At 46.6% G+C, this 17,008-nt stretch overlaps 1 protein-coding gene across 1 annotated transcript; it reads right to left on the bottom strand.

Annotated features, from left to right (window-relative positions):
- Positions 1-11,463: 11,463 nt before the first annotated feature.
- On the bottom strand, positions 11,464-13,555 carry LOC140859750 (chalcone synthase 1-like). The gene is made up of 2 exons (XM_073262231.1): positions 13,346-13,555; positions 11,464-12,684 (listed from the first exon to the last, which is right to left on the bottom strand). The coding sequence occupies exons 1-2, from the start codon at positions 13,521-13,523 to the stop codon at positions 11,684-11,686; spliced, it is 1,179 nt and encodes a 392-aa protein (XP_073118332.1). The 5' UTR covers positions 13,524-13,555; the 3' UTR covers positions 11,464-11,683.
- Positions 13,556-17,008: the final 3,453 nt, after the last annotated feature.

Raw genomic sequence — 17,008 nt, forward strand, 5'->3', positions numbered from 1 at the left:
GAGATGCGCGGAGACCAACAGCTCGCTCGCTGATGCTTCCAGATCTCCGCTCAAAGCGACGAGTTGAGGGGCTCCCTGACGATCGACAAACTGGACCAACGGGAGGAGGAGGAACGGGGCTCGCCGGCCGAACAGCTCGTGTCGATCCCGATAGAGAAAAATCCCGACCGGAAGGTATGGATCGGGTCTCAACTGCCCGACCCCGAACGACGACGATTGACGGAGCTGCTGACGGCCAACGCCGACATATTTGCTTGGTCGACAGCGGATATGTCGGGCATCCCCACAGAGACAATAACCCACCGACTCAACATCGATCCGACGATGAGGTCGGTGAGGCAGAAGAAAAGGTCCTTCGCTCCAGAAAGACAGAGGACCATCGACGAAGAAGTGAACAAGCTGCTCGAGGCGGGCTTCATCAGGGAATCCACGTATCCCGATTGGCTCGCCAATATTGTCATGGTCAAAAAAGCCAACGGGAAGTGGAGGATTTGCATCGACTATACCGACCTGAACCGAGCCTGCCCAAAAGATAGCTTTCCACTTCCAAAGATCGACCAGCTGGTGGATGCGACATCCGGATTTCGACTACTCAGCTTCATGGATGCCTTCGTCGGGTACAATCAGATCCGGATGGTGCCTGAAGATGAGGAGCACACTGCCTTCGTGACTCCCAAGGGTCTCTACTGCTACCGAGTAATGCCCTTCGGGCTGAAAAATGCTGGCGCCACCTACCAACACTCGTCAACAAGGTCTTCAAAGACCAGATCGGATGCAACATGGAAGTATACGTTGACGATATGCTAGTGAAGAGTGCGCAGATTCAGGATCATGTCCGGGATCTTGAAGAGGCTTTCCGCACTCTACGACGACACCGGATGAAGCTGAACCCGACCAAGTGCGCCTTCGGGGTAACTTCGGGGAAGTTCCTGGATTCCTCGTCTCGCGATGAGGAATCGAGGCCAACCCGGAGAAAATCAAGGCCATCATCGACATACGGCACCCGGACACCAAAAAGAAAGTCCAGCAGCTGAATGGGAAGATCATCGCCCTCAGTCGATTCATCTCTCGGTCGGCTGAAAGATGCCTCCCTTCTTCAAAACCTTACGGCAGGCCAAGCAGTTCTCTTGGCCGGACGAGTGCCGGCAGGCCTTCGAGGAACTAAAGAAGTACCTCGCCTCCCGCCACTCCTTGTGAGGTCGGAGGTCGGGGAGGTCCTGTACCTCTACTTGGCCACTTCCCCAGAGGCGGTTAGCTCTGTGCTCATCCGGAGAACGAGAACCGGGTTCATCAACCAGTATATTATGTCAGCAAGGTGCTCCACGAAACTGAGACCCGATACTCAAAGGCAGAAAAGATGATTTTGCCCTAGTCATTTCGGCACAGCGACTCCGTCCATACTTCCAAGCACATGCCATTGTGGTCTCACCGACCAGCCCCTGAGGGCTATCTTGCACCGACCTGACACGTCGGGACGGCTGACGAAATGGGCTGTGAGACTGGGCGAATTCGACATCCAGTACCGACCGAGACCTGCCTTAAAGGCCCAGGTTCTTGCCGACTTCATCGCGGAATACCCGACGACCGACATACAATCGGGGGAGGATGACCCGGTGAAGGTCGGGACCTCCGACTATTGCCCCGACCTGACCTGGTACTACACATCGATGGGGCTTCCAACCTCAGGGGAGCGGGGCCGGTTTCCTACTCACCGGCCCAGAAGGAGTGACCACGAACATGCCCTCCGATTCGACTTCAAGGCCTCCAACAATCAGGCCGAGTACGAGGCGCTCGTTACGGGGTTGAAATTAGCACTAGAACTCAGGATAGATCGTCTCCAAGTCTTCTCCGACTCCAACTGATCGTCGGACAGACCAAGGTGAGTTCGAAACACGGGATCCGACCATGGCCAAATATCGCAAAAGGTGAAAGATCTCGTGAGCCCTTCAAACACTTCGAGATCTCCCACATCCCCAGGGCGAAAAATGCTCGGGCCGACGCGCTATCCCGGCTCGCGACGTCCGACTACGGCGCCTGGGCGGACCTTCGTGGAGAATCTCGGGCGACCTAGTATCGATGAGGTCGACGAGGTGCTACAACTGACGACCGAACCAACTGGATGGACCCGATCGTTCGGTATTTGACCGACGGGATCAGCCCCGAGGATCCCACGGAGGCCAGGCGGCTCCGATGGTCGCCTCCCAATATGTAATCATGGATGGCCGACTCTACAAAAGGTCTTCTCCCTTCCCTTGCTTAGGTGCTTGGGATCGACCGACGCAGACTATGCTCTCCGAGAAGTGCACGAAGGGATCTGCGGGAATCACTTGGGGGGCAAGTCTCTGCCTACAAAGTCCTGCGACAGGGTTACTACTGGCCCACCATGAGGAAGGACGCGGCTGAGTTGGTCCGGAGATGCAAACCCTATCAAAAGTACGCAACGTGCAGCACCAATCGGCCAGCCAAATCGCTCCATCGTCGCTCCATGGCCCTTCGCCCAGTGGGGGTCGACATTCTCGATCCTTTCCCTCCGGCATCGGGTCAAAGAAAGTTCATAGTTGTCGCCATCGACTACTTCACCAAATGGGTGGAGGTCGAACCCTTGGCGCAGATTACGAACGAAAGATGGAGGACTTTGTCCAAAAATCATCATCTTCAGGTTCGGGTTGCCGCATACCATCATCACCGACAATGAGAGGCAATTCGACAACCAAGACTTCAGAGGTTTCTGCGCAAGGTTTCACATCATGAACCGACTGACTTCGGTCGGGCATCCTCAGTCCAACGGCGAAGTCGAGGTGACCAACCGGACCATACTGCACGGGCTCAAAACCCGACTAAATGAAGCGAAAGGCCTCTGGGTCGACGAGCTGGGCTTGTTCTGTGGGCTTATCGAACGACCCCCGCATTCCGACCGGGGAGTCGCCTTTCAGCTTGGCCTATGGAACGGAGGCAATGATTCCACTCAAGATTGGACTGCCATCTACAAGGGTCGAGCGGTATCAAGAGCCGCACAACTCTGATTGTCGGAGGGCCGACCTAGACCTCCTCCCTGAACTGCGAAACGAGGCTCAACTTCGCATGGCTTCATACCGACAGAAGGTGGCCCGGTATTACAACGCCAGAGTCAGACCAAAGCTCTTCAGGTCTGGTGACTTGGTCCTGAGAAAGGCAGAGGTCTCGAAGCCCCTGGACCAAGGGAAGCTGGCTCCGAACTGGGAAGGGCCCTACACGGTAGCAGACACCTATGGTCCGAGAGCCTACCGACTGGAGACTTTGGAAGGGAAACCCATTCCCGAACATGGAACGCCGACAACTTGAAGTTGTATTACCAATGAGCTCTGTACTTCTCCAGTCGGAATACAAATCCAGTTTGAAATCTCGAAGTTTAACTCTTCGACTGACGATCGGCGCTCACCAAGGTCGAGCCCCGACGTGCCAACTCGGACTTGGCATCCGTGCGAAACCGACGGCTCCATAGTCGACGACATATCAGACTCTTACGAGGACCAATATATTTGTATTGGCGGGAGTTGACACTCCTTCTACGGTCGGACTTTTGGGCCAGTCTATCGGCTAACATACCGATTGAGCCCCGACTAGAGAAAGGCGGAATGCCTACGCGACCGCCGTCGCGACTTCCGACCGAGCTACGACCGGTCGAAGGATATTCGGCTTGCCACCGTCTATCGAACGATGCGACCTCAGTCGCATTCATGATTCACCGACCGAGCTACGGCCGGCTGGAAGATATTCGGCTTACCACCGTATATCATGAGGCGAAGTATGGATACCCGACACGAGGGTATCGGGATCCGACTTATCGGCGTTCCGCCGACTAAATGCATCGGACGACATTCGACTGAACCGTCGGAAGAGATCCGACAGCCGAACCTTTATCCAGCGGTCTGTCGGCTTCCGACTCGACGAACGCGCCGACTCACGGCCGGAGGAAGGACTCCCGACTTACTACTTCAACCGTCAAAGGCCGATCCTAAGTCGGGACTTGGTCCACCTTCGTGGCGGCGTGAGTTGCCGAACATCCTAACCGACCTATATAAGTTAACAACTCACGTGTTCGGATGCATTCTACAACTCATGAAAGAAAGAAAAACAGACAGAGGGAAAAAGTTTAAGCCTAAGACTGATTTCATTCAAGGTCAAAAGGAGCTTACAAAATCGGGCCGAAGCCCCAGTTACAATTGTTCTAAGAAGAAAAACGAAAAAGATAAAAGCCAACGAGGCCGCGGTCATCCCTTCGAGTCGATCTCCTCGACCGACGGAAGATCGGGGATGACCAGCGTATCCACCATGATCGGCGCTGGGTCGACGATCGAAGCAGGATCGTCGGTCGACGGGGGGCTGACAGTCGGCGTCGGGACAGGAGTCGCAGCCGTCTCTCCTTCGGCCACTTGTCCCTGGACGACCTCCCCCGCCACGACGATGCCTCCCGATGATGGGTCGGCCATCTCTTCAGTGACTTGGTCGTCGGCCCCCGGCGGGACGATACTGCTGAGGTCCAGCTCCGGGTACAAGACTTGGACCGCATCCCGACCGTCCTCGTACCCCACCCGGTATGACGCGAAGCCAGACTCCAACATCTCCTCCCGGTACTGGTCGGTGGCGCGGAAGTCGTCCACTGCCCGACTTACCGACTCCTTCGCCGACCTTGCTTCCTCTTTCACCCGACCGAGAGAGTCCTTTGCTGACTCTACCTCTGCCTTCGATATGTCGGCGTCGGCCTGGGCGATTGACAGATCCTCCTCAGCTTTGGCGAGCTTCTCTAGGCTGACCCAGAGCTGCTCGCGCTCGCCTTCGAGTTCGGCGGCGACGCCGTCACGCTCGCGCCATAGACGGTGCACGGTCCGACCCTTGCGTTTGGCTTCTTTCCTGGCCGACCTTAGCTCGGACCCGAGGCGGGAGACTTCGTCCACCAACTTTGCCTTCCGGTCGGTCGACTGCTTCAGGTGGTCGACCAGCATTGCCTGGTCGGCTTCGGCCGCCGCCGCCCTTTCTTTCCAAGCCGCCCGGACATTTTCGAACCTCCGGTATCCGGCTTCGAGTTCCGACATGGTGTAGATCAGCTGCCGACGCAAGCATTTCATCAAGAAAACAAAGTAACTGAAATATTAAGGAAAAAGGAGGCGAAACGGAACTTACCTCGACCATGGTCGGGTAGAATGAAGATAACATCTCGGTTACCTGCCGAGACCTTAGTGCCTCCACGTCGGCTGGAAGGAGGATCCCCTGGCACAACCTTTTGGCCAGGTTGTGGTCGGCCAGCGCCGACGCCCCTTCGGGGAACTGTGTGCTGGGCGGCACGGTGCGACTCCCCGACCTCGTGTCGTCTGCGGGGTCCATCGGGGCTTTCCCCCTATCGGCCGCCCCGACCGACAGAACTGGCAGGGAGGGGATGCTCGAGTTTGAACCGGCGCCCCCCGTTGCGGCCGCAGACGCCGTCGGATGGTGTTCGGTTTCTCGAACGTCATCCGGTGCCACACCTGCCGGCGAGGCCGCCGATATCCCTTCGGCCGCTTCCCCCGCCGGCCTCTCCTCCGGTTGCGCTGCCGGAGCCGCGAGCGCTATTACCGGCTCTGACTGGTCGGTCGCCGATGCTTCGACGATCGGCGCCGCTGGGGTGGGCTTCTTCGGTGGACGCGAAGGTCCTGCCCCGATGCCGGCCTCTTCATCGCTGCGTACTGCCAGATCTCGGTGTCGGTCGGCCGCATCCTCGGAGGTGTCCCTGCGATACCGACAGAAATGTTAATTTAAGAACCGGAATGAGGGCCGAATGAAAAGAGGACCGGGGGATCGGGCGATACCTAGTCGGGGGACCAAGCTCAGGCCAGCATCATAGAGAGCTTGTTCGGTAACAAGCTCCCTCTGCTTCGGAACCGACATGTCTTTGAGTCGGTGGAAGTCCTCCCGGTCATCCGCTTCCACCCGGCTGTTGTCGTTTGCTTCGGTTCGGGGCACGCCCCAGTGGGAGGGGAAGCCCCAGGGAGAAGAAGATGAGACGAAGAAAAACTAGTTCTTCCACCCGTGGATGGACGAGGGAAGACCAGTAATGAAGGAAAGACCCTTCCGGGGGTTGAAGAGCCACCACCCTCGGGCCTTAGGGTGGGGTCGGAGCACAAAAAATGTCCGGAAGAGCGAGATGCGAGGGTTGGTCGGCAGAAGCTGACACAACAGAGCGAAGCTGATTATTAGTCGGACGGAGTTCGGCGCCAGTTGCGCCGGACAAAGTCCGTAATAATCTAGTAGATTCCGGACGAACTCCGGAATCGGAAGCCGAAGACCCGCGCGGAGATCTTCGACGTACAGTGCCAATTGGCCCGGCGGAGGGTTGTTAACCCGACCGCCGGCCCCTGGGGTGAAAAGTTGAAACTGCTCCGGGATGCAATACTGATCCCGAAGCCGATCAACATTCGGCCCCGAAAGCGAGGAAATCTCAACTTCTGGAGTCGACCGAAGGTCATCGGTCGGATTTCCCGACCGAGCCCCCCGAGATGGATTTCCGGCCATCGCACCAGAACCGAAGGAGAGGCGAGGCCGAGGAAAAAGAAGAGGAAAAAGAAGAAGGAGAAGGAGAAGAAGAGGAAGAAGAAGAAGGAAGGAGAGAAAGATCACGAACCCGAAACTGACCCTTTAGAAAGTGAAAGGGGGGACGACTGCCGGCGACGACGGAGGGAGTACTCGGGCAGAGTCTCTGCAGCAAATTGATTCAGGGTGGGGCTCTAGGTGCAGATGGTCCTATATATATAGGGCCGTTCGATGGCCAAGATGCCCCCGCGCCAACCAATGTCTCCCGGATGTGCGACACGTGGCGACCTCCGGGCCCTCCCTTTGGCCCGACGATTCGGCGCGCGCATCCCGGGGACGACCGCACCACCTTCATTTAATGCGAGAGGCGCCGGCCCAACCACCTCCGACACATGGCGGAAGGGGCCACGGTCCCGAATTAAATCGCCCCCGACGATTCGCGTTCCCGATGGGACGCCTGACAGCGCCCCGCGCTCCCAGAATCGGCGCTGGGCGGCGATTCGCGTTCCCCAAGAGGCACCGGACGCCCGATCGCCTGACACCAAATTGTCCGGGACGTCTGACACCGACATAACATCTGACGACGACAAGACGGGACGTCTGACACCGACATAACATCTGATGTCAGCGAATCACTCGGCATTCATGAGACGCCTGACATCGTATCAACTCGCGGTACGGTCGGAATATGGCATACGACAAATCCACTCCTTTTTGCCCGGCGTTGCTGCCCAAACTGAGGCATCGGTCAGCGCATCGTCCGATTCAGGAGTGGAGGGGGGCAACTGTTGGGGAATACCGACCGACCCCGCTCGGGCCAACTTATGACCAACCGTCCGACCAACCGACTAGCGGAGGGACCGTCCGACCGGCCGACTGGCGGAGGGACCGTCCGACCGACCGACTGACGGAGGGACCGACCGACCGACCGACTGCCGGAGGGACCGACCGACCGGCCGATCGATTAACGGCCCTCTTCCATCCGTGGATATGTCGGTCGGGTTTTCACTCTCCGGGCCGACTGAACCAGGGAGTCTGATGGCCGACTCTCGCAACATGCCCGGCTAACCGTCAAAGGGGCCCGAATCTCCACTCGACGCCACACAGATGGCCACCGACCTAGGGTCGGTCGACTCCTCCGATCGCCGTACAGCCGTCAGAGCCTGTCAATATGCGGCACTGCCACCTAAGGGCATTATCCCGCCTGGGGCATTGTCAACCCTAGTGATTTGACAGCCCCGCGGCGATACGACGCTTTCACGGCGACTCTGACAGTCCACAATGAGTTGACAATTCCTCAATTGTCCGCGCCATTAATGACGGCGCCATACCGCGCCCCACTATAAATATCGGGGAAGGCAACAGTGCAGAGGGACTTCGAAACCACAGGCTTGTTCCCCCTCTCTCTCTTCTTCTCTCTCTCGTTTGAGCTCTCTGTCTTCATTTCACTGTTGCCCAGTCACCTCTCTGACTTGACCGTCGGAGGGTCTCCGCCGGAGCCGCCTCCGGTCAGTGTGGACTTCTTTTTTTACAGGCGCTCGTTCCCGACGATCAGACGACGAGGGGATTGACTGCAACAAGTTCTATTATCCCATAAAATTTAATATGATGGTATCAGAACCATATATGTTATTTAGCTTGAAGATTGAAGTCTTTTTTATATCCATAAAAAAATTTTATAAATATAGATCTGACCAACCATCCTAAACGATTACTAGTGATTGAAGGCATCACAATTAGTCCAACGAGCCGTTCCTAAATTTCACGTCCATGGCTTGTTTTGTTTGTTTGTTTGTTTTTTTAAAAGGTCTTGAGAGCATTGTTAAATAAAATAAATAAATAAGGAAGGAAAGAAAGGATGGATGGTGGATCTCACACCGTCCTCCTTGCCCTCTCTACTGTGGATGGCTAGATTTGGCAACACCACGTCCGGCAGTCACCTGAAGCGGGTACCACACTTTCGTGTTGGATCTCATCTCCGGTGAGAGGAAGGGAGGATCATGCTGAATAGCCCCATGATTTTTCCTCCAAGATCCATGCTTGTAGCCCACCATCGGCTACTCTGAAGGAGAAATTGAGGCACGTTGGCTAACAGTATATCTCCCTAGGAGGAGGTTGCAGGGGTGCCACTCTTTGGCGATGATGGAGCTGGGGCCGAGGTTTCACCAAGGCCTTCTATGGGACACCACCAATCAAAAGGGACTTCTCAATTGCCTTGGTTTTTGGAGACGGTGGTGGTCCTCCAATTGGAGCTTTTCTGACGGCCATCAGTTGGGATGTGGCTAGGGAGGGGCCATCTGGCTTCTACCTCCTCTGCTGCTATCGATAGGGAGTAAGAAGGAAGGTTTTGGTTTTGGTTTCGGGTTCTGACCTATAAAGCCAAATGCACATTATCATTTTTGGGTATCCATTAAGCAGTTCAGGCCCGACTTAGTAATGCTTGATCAATTAACCCATTAAGGCTGAACCAAATTAAATTGAATCAATTTTTTCTAGGTTAATTAAGTTGATTTGGTACTGCATTGCGTTTTACTTAGTGTCTTTTACATAATACTTGTTTAATTCTATTTGATTGGACAGAAACAGGCATATTATTAATTTAATTTGGCTTTGATTTGATCAAACAAATTTGACTCGGGTTCATTTGAACCAAAAAGCATTAATTTGTCACATAATAAAGCAAATTGGAACCAATAAGTAATTTTTTAGGGATCTATTTATAAATTTCTGTTTACAACTAAAGATAGTAGGGACCTACATGTAATAGGATGTTTAATTACATCTATTTTGCTCATTATTTGCTCAATTTATATGCAAATAAAGTATTATAGGCCTGATATCATGATCTTAATGATCAATTATTCCTATATTCATGTCATATTTTATATATAAAATTTATTGATACTGTTTATAAAGAATTGAAAGTTTATGGTTTGATTGCCCGATGAGATCACCAAAGTAACTTCGAATGTAAAAATCCACAAATTTTCTATAATATATATTTTTGAATAAATATAATTAATCTAATAAAATTTTAATAGTATCATAATTGCGTCTAAGCTACTGAAATATTGAGTAACTCTCAAAGAAGCATCTTCATTTTCGATGATTAGACAGATGAAATAACAAGAGTGTGCATTTGATCAAGTGGCACTTTCACATCCAAAGGTGTGGTGTTTGCTTATATCCAATGTGTATATCTTACTAGATTCAATAATGATATGATATATCATTAAATGGATGAAAGCTGCTAGTATGTTACGACACTCGCTCAAATGAGAGATATAATAATGCATCTGATTATCCGTCAAAATTAAAATATAAAAAAAATTAATTATTTTAGATAAAATTAATTTAATTAGTCTTATTATTTGATAATAATGTGAGCATGTAGTATTTCTAACATTAATTCCCACAATGATTGGCAGCAATAGATAAAAAAAATATTTTCTTAATAAATTAAATTTTTTATAATGGAAAGAAATAACAATACTCATATTAAAATATGTTGACCTTGATCTGGTATTCTGAGTGAATGAACACCCACCAAGTATGAAAGAAAATATACTATAATAGAAGAGTCCCTTTTTTTTTTTTTTTGAGAAATGAGAACATTTCAATCGTCTAGTTTGCTTCTAATGAAATTCAAGGTGACCAGACATATTTTAGGATCCATCCTTCATGTGATTTCTTAAATAATATAGAATAATAATTTATAACTAAATAGATTCAGATACAGATATAGATCTGAATGGGAATTATTCTGTCTGTTTTCTTCCCTATCAACGCCTTATTGCGGCAACTAAATCGCCGACACTATTTGTAAGGCTTGAAAACAAAAGCCACGGGGCGGGTGAAGTTACGAAAGCAGCTAAGCACAAACCGCCAATAAGCATCATAAATGATGTAACCTTCAGCACTTTCAGGAAAAATATTTAATAGGAAAATAGGAACATCTTTCAAGGTTAATGCAAATAGACATATTTAAGATTACCGCTGAAACCTTGCCAAGCTCCCATCTTGGTGGGACCGGATTAATGAGGTTAGAATCTACTTCCATTTTTCAATTTTGATGGACTGATCATAATTCTTGTTATTTCACCATCAGACGAGTGGTCCACAGAAACCATTCATGATGGTTGAGCAGAGCAACAATATTTTGAAAATTATGCTAATGAAAAGAATGAAATATTCCATCTGCATCAATTTCTTTATTGCCCAAATGTTCATCTGAATTATTTTTCTATATAATTTATAATTTCAATAATTTCAAATGTATTTATAAATGATTTATGTCTTATTCCAAGCATCCCAGTAGATTGCAAATTAAGGATGCTATTTGCAGTGTCCTTCCCCCAGACTTTCATTTGTCAATGTATCAATAACTTTTACATCTATGATCCATATTTTTATATATTTTTTATATTTATAATCTATAATTTTATATATAATTATTTGGTCACTGTTCTTATATTTTGGCTTTTTTTTTTTTTTTTGGCTCTGGACCCGAATCGTAGCTGCTCGATCGACCCAACTCATTAAACTTCTCACCATGCTACTCACGAACCTCAAAAGATCATGACCAGAGGTTTTGAAAAAAGTGGTTTTCTCTTCCACCCAAAGAAGGAAAAAAAAAAAATGGTGTTATCTTTTTTTTTTATACAAAATATATCATATCAAATTTGTAACAAATCGATCAAAAATTAATAAAACAACGTAAAATATCATCATAAAAATCAATTAAATATATAATAATCTATAAAATATAAATATTTTTATTGATTTATTATAAATTTGCCGTAGCATCACCTAATGCATATTTACTCATGCTTCTACGTGACCATGAACTGCGACAAATATCTTCGATGTTTAGCAAGTAGGTGGTAACAAAACAAGCTGCTAACGTATACTTGCAAGAAATGAAGAAAAAGGCACGCCTTATTCACCAACACTTACATGATAATATATATATCGTTTAGCAATCACAACTTAAGCACTCTCTTCACCTTATTCCTTAACAAATCTCAACTTAGGTACCCTAACTTGCATAGCTAGCATGTAGGACCAGTACCAAGGTATAAAGACACTATGGTCCTCGCCAGCCAACGATAATTAAGCTACAACCGAGTCCATGCATGCATCAAGGAGCTGCAATGGGAAGGCTGTGCAACACCACCGTCTCCACCGTGAGCCCCGGCCCAAAGCCGAAGAGCACCCCCCACTCCAACCCCTCGCCGGTCGTCGCCTTCCCGTCCTCCGCCGACTTCTTCCTCATCTCATCCAGTATAAACAGCACGCACGCACTCGACATGTTGCCATACTCACTCAACACATGCCTCGTCGCCCTCATCTTCTCCTCCTCCAATCCCAACTTCGCCTCCACCTGGTCAAGAATCGCCGGCCCGCCGGGATGAGCAATCCAGAATATCGAATTCCAGTCGCTGATCCCCAGTGGAGTAAATGCCTCCACCAGGCTCTTCTCGATGTTCTTGGATATCAGGCTCGGCACGTCCTTGAGCAGATGGAACGTGAGCCCGACTTCCCTCAGGTGGCCGTCGATGGCGCCCTCGGAGTTGGGGAGGATGGTCTGGCTAGCTGAGACAAGCTGGAATAGCGGGCGTTCGATGGCGAGGTCGGGGTCGGCGCCGACGATGATGGCGGCGGCACCGTCCCCGAACAGCGCCTGGCCGACAAGGCTGTCGAGTTGGGAATCGGAGGGGCCGCGGAAGGTGACGGCGGTGATCTCGGAGCAGACGACGAGGACTCGGGAGCCGCGGTTGTTCTCGGCGAGGTCCTTGGCGAGGCGGAGGACGGTGCCGCCGGCGAAGCAGCCCTGCTGGTACATCATGAAGCGGTTGACGGAGGGGCGGAGGCCGAGGAGCTTGGTGAGCTGGTAGTCGGCGCCGGGCATGTCGACGCCGCTGGTGGTGCAGAAGACGAGGTGGGTGATCCTGGATTTTGGCTGGCCCCATGCTTTGATGGCCTTGGCGGCGGCCTCCTTGCCGAGCTTGGGGACCTCCACCACCACGACGTCCTGCCGGGCGTCGAGGGAGGGGGCCATGTAGGCGCACATGTTAGGGTTCTCCGTGAGGATCTCTTCGTTTAGGTGCAGGTAACGTTTCCGGATCATGGACTTGTCACCTGTTACCAAGATAGAAAAATATAATTATAACCAGAACTATGTTCGGGTTTTCCCAGAAAGAAACAGGAGATATCCTTGGGGTGAATATAGTAATTTTCTAATTTTTTTCTATCTCAAGATAGAATTAGAAAGTATCTTCTTACTAATTTACTAAACATAGCTATCGCTCGCTCGCTCGCTCTCTCTCTCTCTCTCTCTCTATATATATATATTTAATTTCCTTCGAATCTATAAAGAGGTTTGAATGGAGACATCGTTCATAGGGAAGACCCTTTTTTCTTCGACATAGTCACTAGAAAGGACGAAAGGACAACCACTGCTTGCCAATTAATGTCTGTCCAAAGGAAAAGGAAAAGATATTGTACCTTTTTTTTTAAAAAAAAAGACAAAAGGAAAAGATAGATGAACACCCGCTGTTTTATCAGCAATTTCTCCACGAAGCAAACTCAATTCTGAATGCTTAAAACGCAAGTTAACAATAACACCAGCATAATCTGATTAGCATCAAGAGAGACACTTCTTCAATGGAATAACCATGGCTCCAAAGCTAATAAACCAATAAAAAGAGAAAGAACGACTCCTGAAGACCAGCACTAGAACGAATAGAAGTAGAACATGAAAGAAAATCGGGCAACAAGTATATGGTGATGAAACACTCACACATTCTCTTAAACTTCTCTTTGAGTTCGGTAAGGTGTTCGCTCTTCGTGATGCGGAAGTAGTAGTCAGGGTAGTCGGCCTGGTAGAAGACGTTGGCCGGCGTGGCAGTGCCAAATGCCAGTATCGTCGCCGGGTCCTCAGACCTCTGCGAGCGCCGGATGTCCTCCACCTTGGCCATGCCTCGACCTGTACTAGGACTGGTGAGTTCCACTGGTGTTTAGGGTGGAAGGGTCGAGGGGAAGAAGAAGGTATTTATAGTGGAGGGGTAGGTCGGATGGACGGGTGGGTGAAATACGACGTGGCAATGAGACCGTTTGGCACAATGACCCGGTAGATGGACTGCCACGTGGCCTACCGGCCCATGCCGGGTGAGTTGGTGGGACGGGGGATGGACTTTGGACTTTTAGATACCGGATCGAATGGAAAACTGGTAGGTATTGGGACATAAAGGTTCTGTGATGCTTGTTCAAGGATACGGAGTTTCCAGGTTTGGCAGGCATGGGAGCGAGGATAAAGAAGGCCTTCGTATTTAGATTATATTTGGTGCACGGTGAGATAGTGATAAACCGAATTATATATAAATTTAAATAAATTATCAATAATATTGATAATTATATTTATTAGATATAGATAATATTATAATAAAATTACTGAGAATCTTAATTGACATGTTAGATATGACAATCAAATTATTGATAATGTAACATCAAATTTTTAAAATATCTTTATTATTAATTTAATATTTTAAAATATTTATTTAATTTTTTAAATAATAAAAATTATTATATAAAAATATTATTTTTTAATTAAATAATTAAATTATTTATTATTTATTATTTTTTATTATTATAATTTTTATTTTTTTATTTTTTTTCTTTTTTTTTCTTTCTCTTGCATGCCACACCCCAACCCCCCTCTTCCTCTCCCACTACACCCCCGACCGTCCAGCACCGCCCTCGGCTGTCGCACCTATGACATAGCCCCCGACCGTCATGCCTTCTTCCATCCTCCCGTACCGCCTTCTGGCCCTCCAACGAACCCACATCCCACGCTCTCCGCGGTCGTCTTCATCGCTGCCCTTACCCACCCGCGCCACCGCCTTCACCCACCCCACCAGAGATCGTGCCGGTGGAAGAAGGTGGCGAGGGACAAGAAAGAGATGGCCGGCCGGCTATCTCCTCTTGCCACATGTGGTCATCCCCTTGAGACCGTCGGATCTCAATAGACCGGCGGTTTCTCTTTGATTGCTGGCGACTGCCGTCAAGGAGACAACGGTGGCCCACCGATCAGCTAGTTTTCGATCGTCGTTGGTTGGATTTTGTAGATGAGGGCATCGGTTTTGGCCCCCCTCTTTCTTCTGCCCATCGTGAGGAAGAAGACTGTGAGATAGGTGGTGGCTGTGGGAAGGATGATGGCTAGGGCCACAATGGTGGTGTAAAAGGCGGCCCAGCCATCTGAGGCACGGATGAGCGACGGGTGGCACCACGTGGGGAGGGGAGAGGGGAGGCACGGGCCGGCGAGCGACGGGTGGTGCCGCACGGAGAGGGACGGAGGCTAATTTTGTCCAAAAATTTTATTGCAAGATTATCAAAATAGTGATAATCTGGATAGCCATCCCTCTCCTTAGTAATCCAGATTACCTCATGAAAGGTAATCTGGATTATCAATTCAAAAAGTATACCAAACGTGGTAAACTGATGGGGCCTTTTTAAATTATCAGCAATCTGGATAGATTGCCAGTTATCAAATTAATCTTAGGGTTGCATTGATTATGGTACATAACTAGTAGTATTATTTGTTAAATTCCAAGCCAGTTAGTCAGTTGGAATCGTGGTTGTCCACATGCATGACTTGGTTGTGGAATATGCCGGTTTAGCTATTGGTCAATAGTTTGATGTCCATCTTAGATACTTGCTCTGCTCTCAAATCCACTTTCATAGAAAAAAAAAAGAAGGTTTAGAAATTTAGAAAATTATTATCCATTGTTGTGCAGTGCAAAATTGTTTATGAACATTATCTTACAAGTTCAAAGAAATTTTTTAATTTTTTTTATTTTTAAATATTTTATATGTATACTCTTATAAATATTTAAAACTACGTAAATACTTTCAAAATTTATATATTTATAAATTATTTTTTTATGTGTATATTCTTATAAAAGTTTAAAATTATATATATATATATATATATATATATATATAATATATATATATATATATATATATATATATATATATATATATATATATATCTCCAAAAGTACTAGCTGATTGGATACCCTCACAATTTTTTTCTCTTTTTTGGCATCTGTACCCTTTAGTCAATTAACACATACGTACAGAAAAAATAATTTATAAAAGTATATATAAAAATAATAAATTTATTAGAGTATACACATATAAAATTAATTTATTAGGATATATATGTAAATATTATAGAAATTTAAAACAGTATGCATATAATTTTGGATATTCATAAGCATATGCATGCAAAAAAAAATGATAATTTATAAGGTAATATATAAATAGTAAATTTGTGATGGTATACACGTAGATATTTATAAGTGTATATATGTCCAAAAAAAACTTGTTTTTTATATGTGTGTAAATGAAATTTATGTAGAAGATAAGGAGTTTGGCTTGTATATATGTATTAATATCCTCAACGTTTCCTTGTATGTCATAATTGTTATGCAAAGATTAGTGAATCTTCATTAGTTTTATTGGGAAAATTGGATTAAATATAGACCACCGAGATGAAGTCAGCTAGTAGTTGCCTTCGATGTATCATACTTGTCTAATGCAATGTAGAGAATGAAACAGTTTGGAGAAAGGGATCAAAAAATCTCCTAAAAGCGAAAGAGAGATCTAAATACTGTATTTGATTGGAATCATGAAAAAGTGGATGGATAGAATTGGAATGATGGATGGCCTCCATCCATCGTTTGGTTCAAAAAATTATAGAAAGGATGGATGAAAAAGATGAATTATCCATCCATCCTGACCCACCATTTTGCATCCTCTCAAATTAGAATGATAAAGGAAGGATAGATGGAACATTGAATAATGAATTTTAATATTGATAAAATTATCTCTTATGAATTTTTTTGATAAAAATATAATACTATTTTTTTCTTAATATTATTTATATATATTTTTATATATACTATTAAATTTTATTAGTTATTATTTTAATATTAACATATAATTTTTATAATTATAATTAAATAATTAGATTATCTTTTATTTCTCTATTTATATTTATTATTTTTTAATTAACTATTTATATAATATTAATTAACTATTTAAATTAAATTATAAATTAGTTAGTTATTTATATAATTAATTTATTAATAATAAATTTATGAAATTATTATTAAATTCAATATTTATATAATTTTTAATATAATTATAGATTATAAAGATTATAAGTTTTTAGATTGTTTACTTCTTTAGTATAAATAAGTATTATAAATTAATAATAATAATATTTTTATCAAAAAATAATTTTATAAAATGTCATCCATCCTTCATCTTATTCCTCTTATTCCAAACAGAAGAGAAAATAATTTTCATCCATTCTTCTATATTTTATCAAATATATAAGAAGATGAATAAAAAATTTATCCTTTTTTTTTTTCTCTATCTATTCTCCTTTCAATCC

This window comes from Elaeis guineensis, chromosome 1 (genome assembly GCF_000442705.2).
Source record: "Elaeis guineensis isolate ETL-2024a chromosome 1, EG11, whole genome shotgun sequence".
Lineage (NCBI taxonomy): Eukaryota > Viridiplantae > Streptophyta > Magnoliopsida > Arecales > Arecaceae > Elaeis > Elaeis guineensis.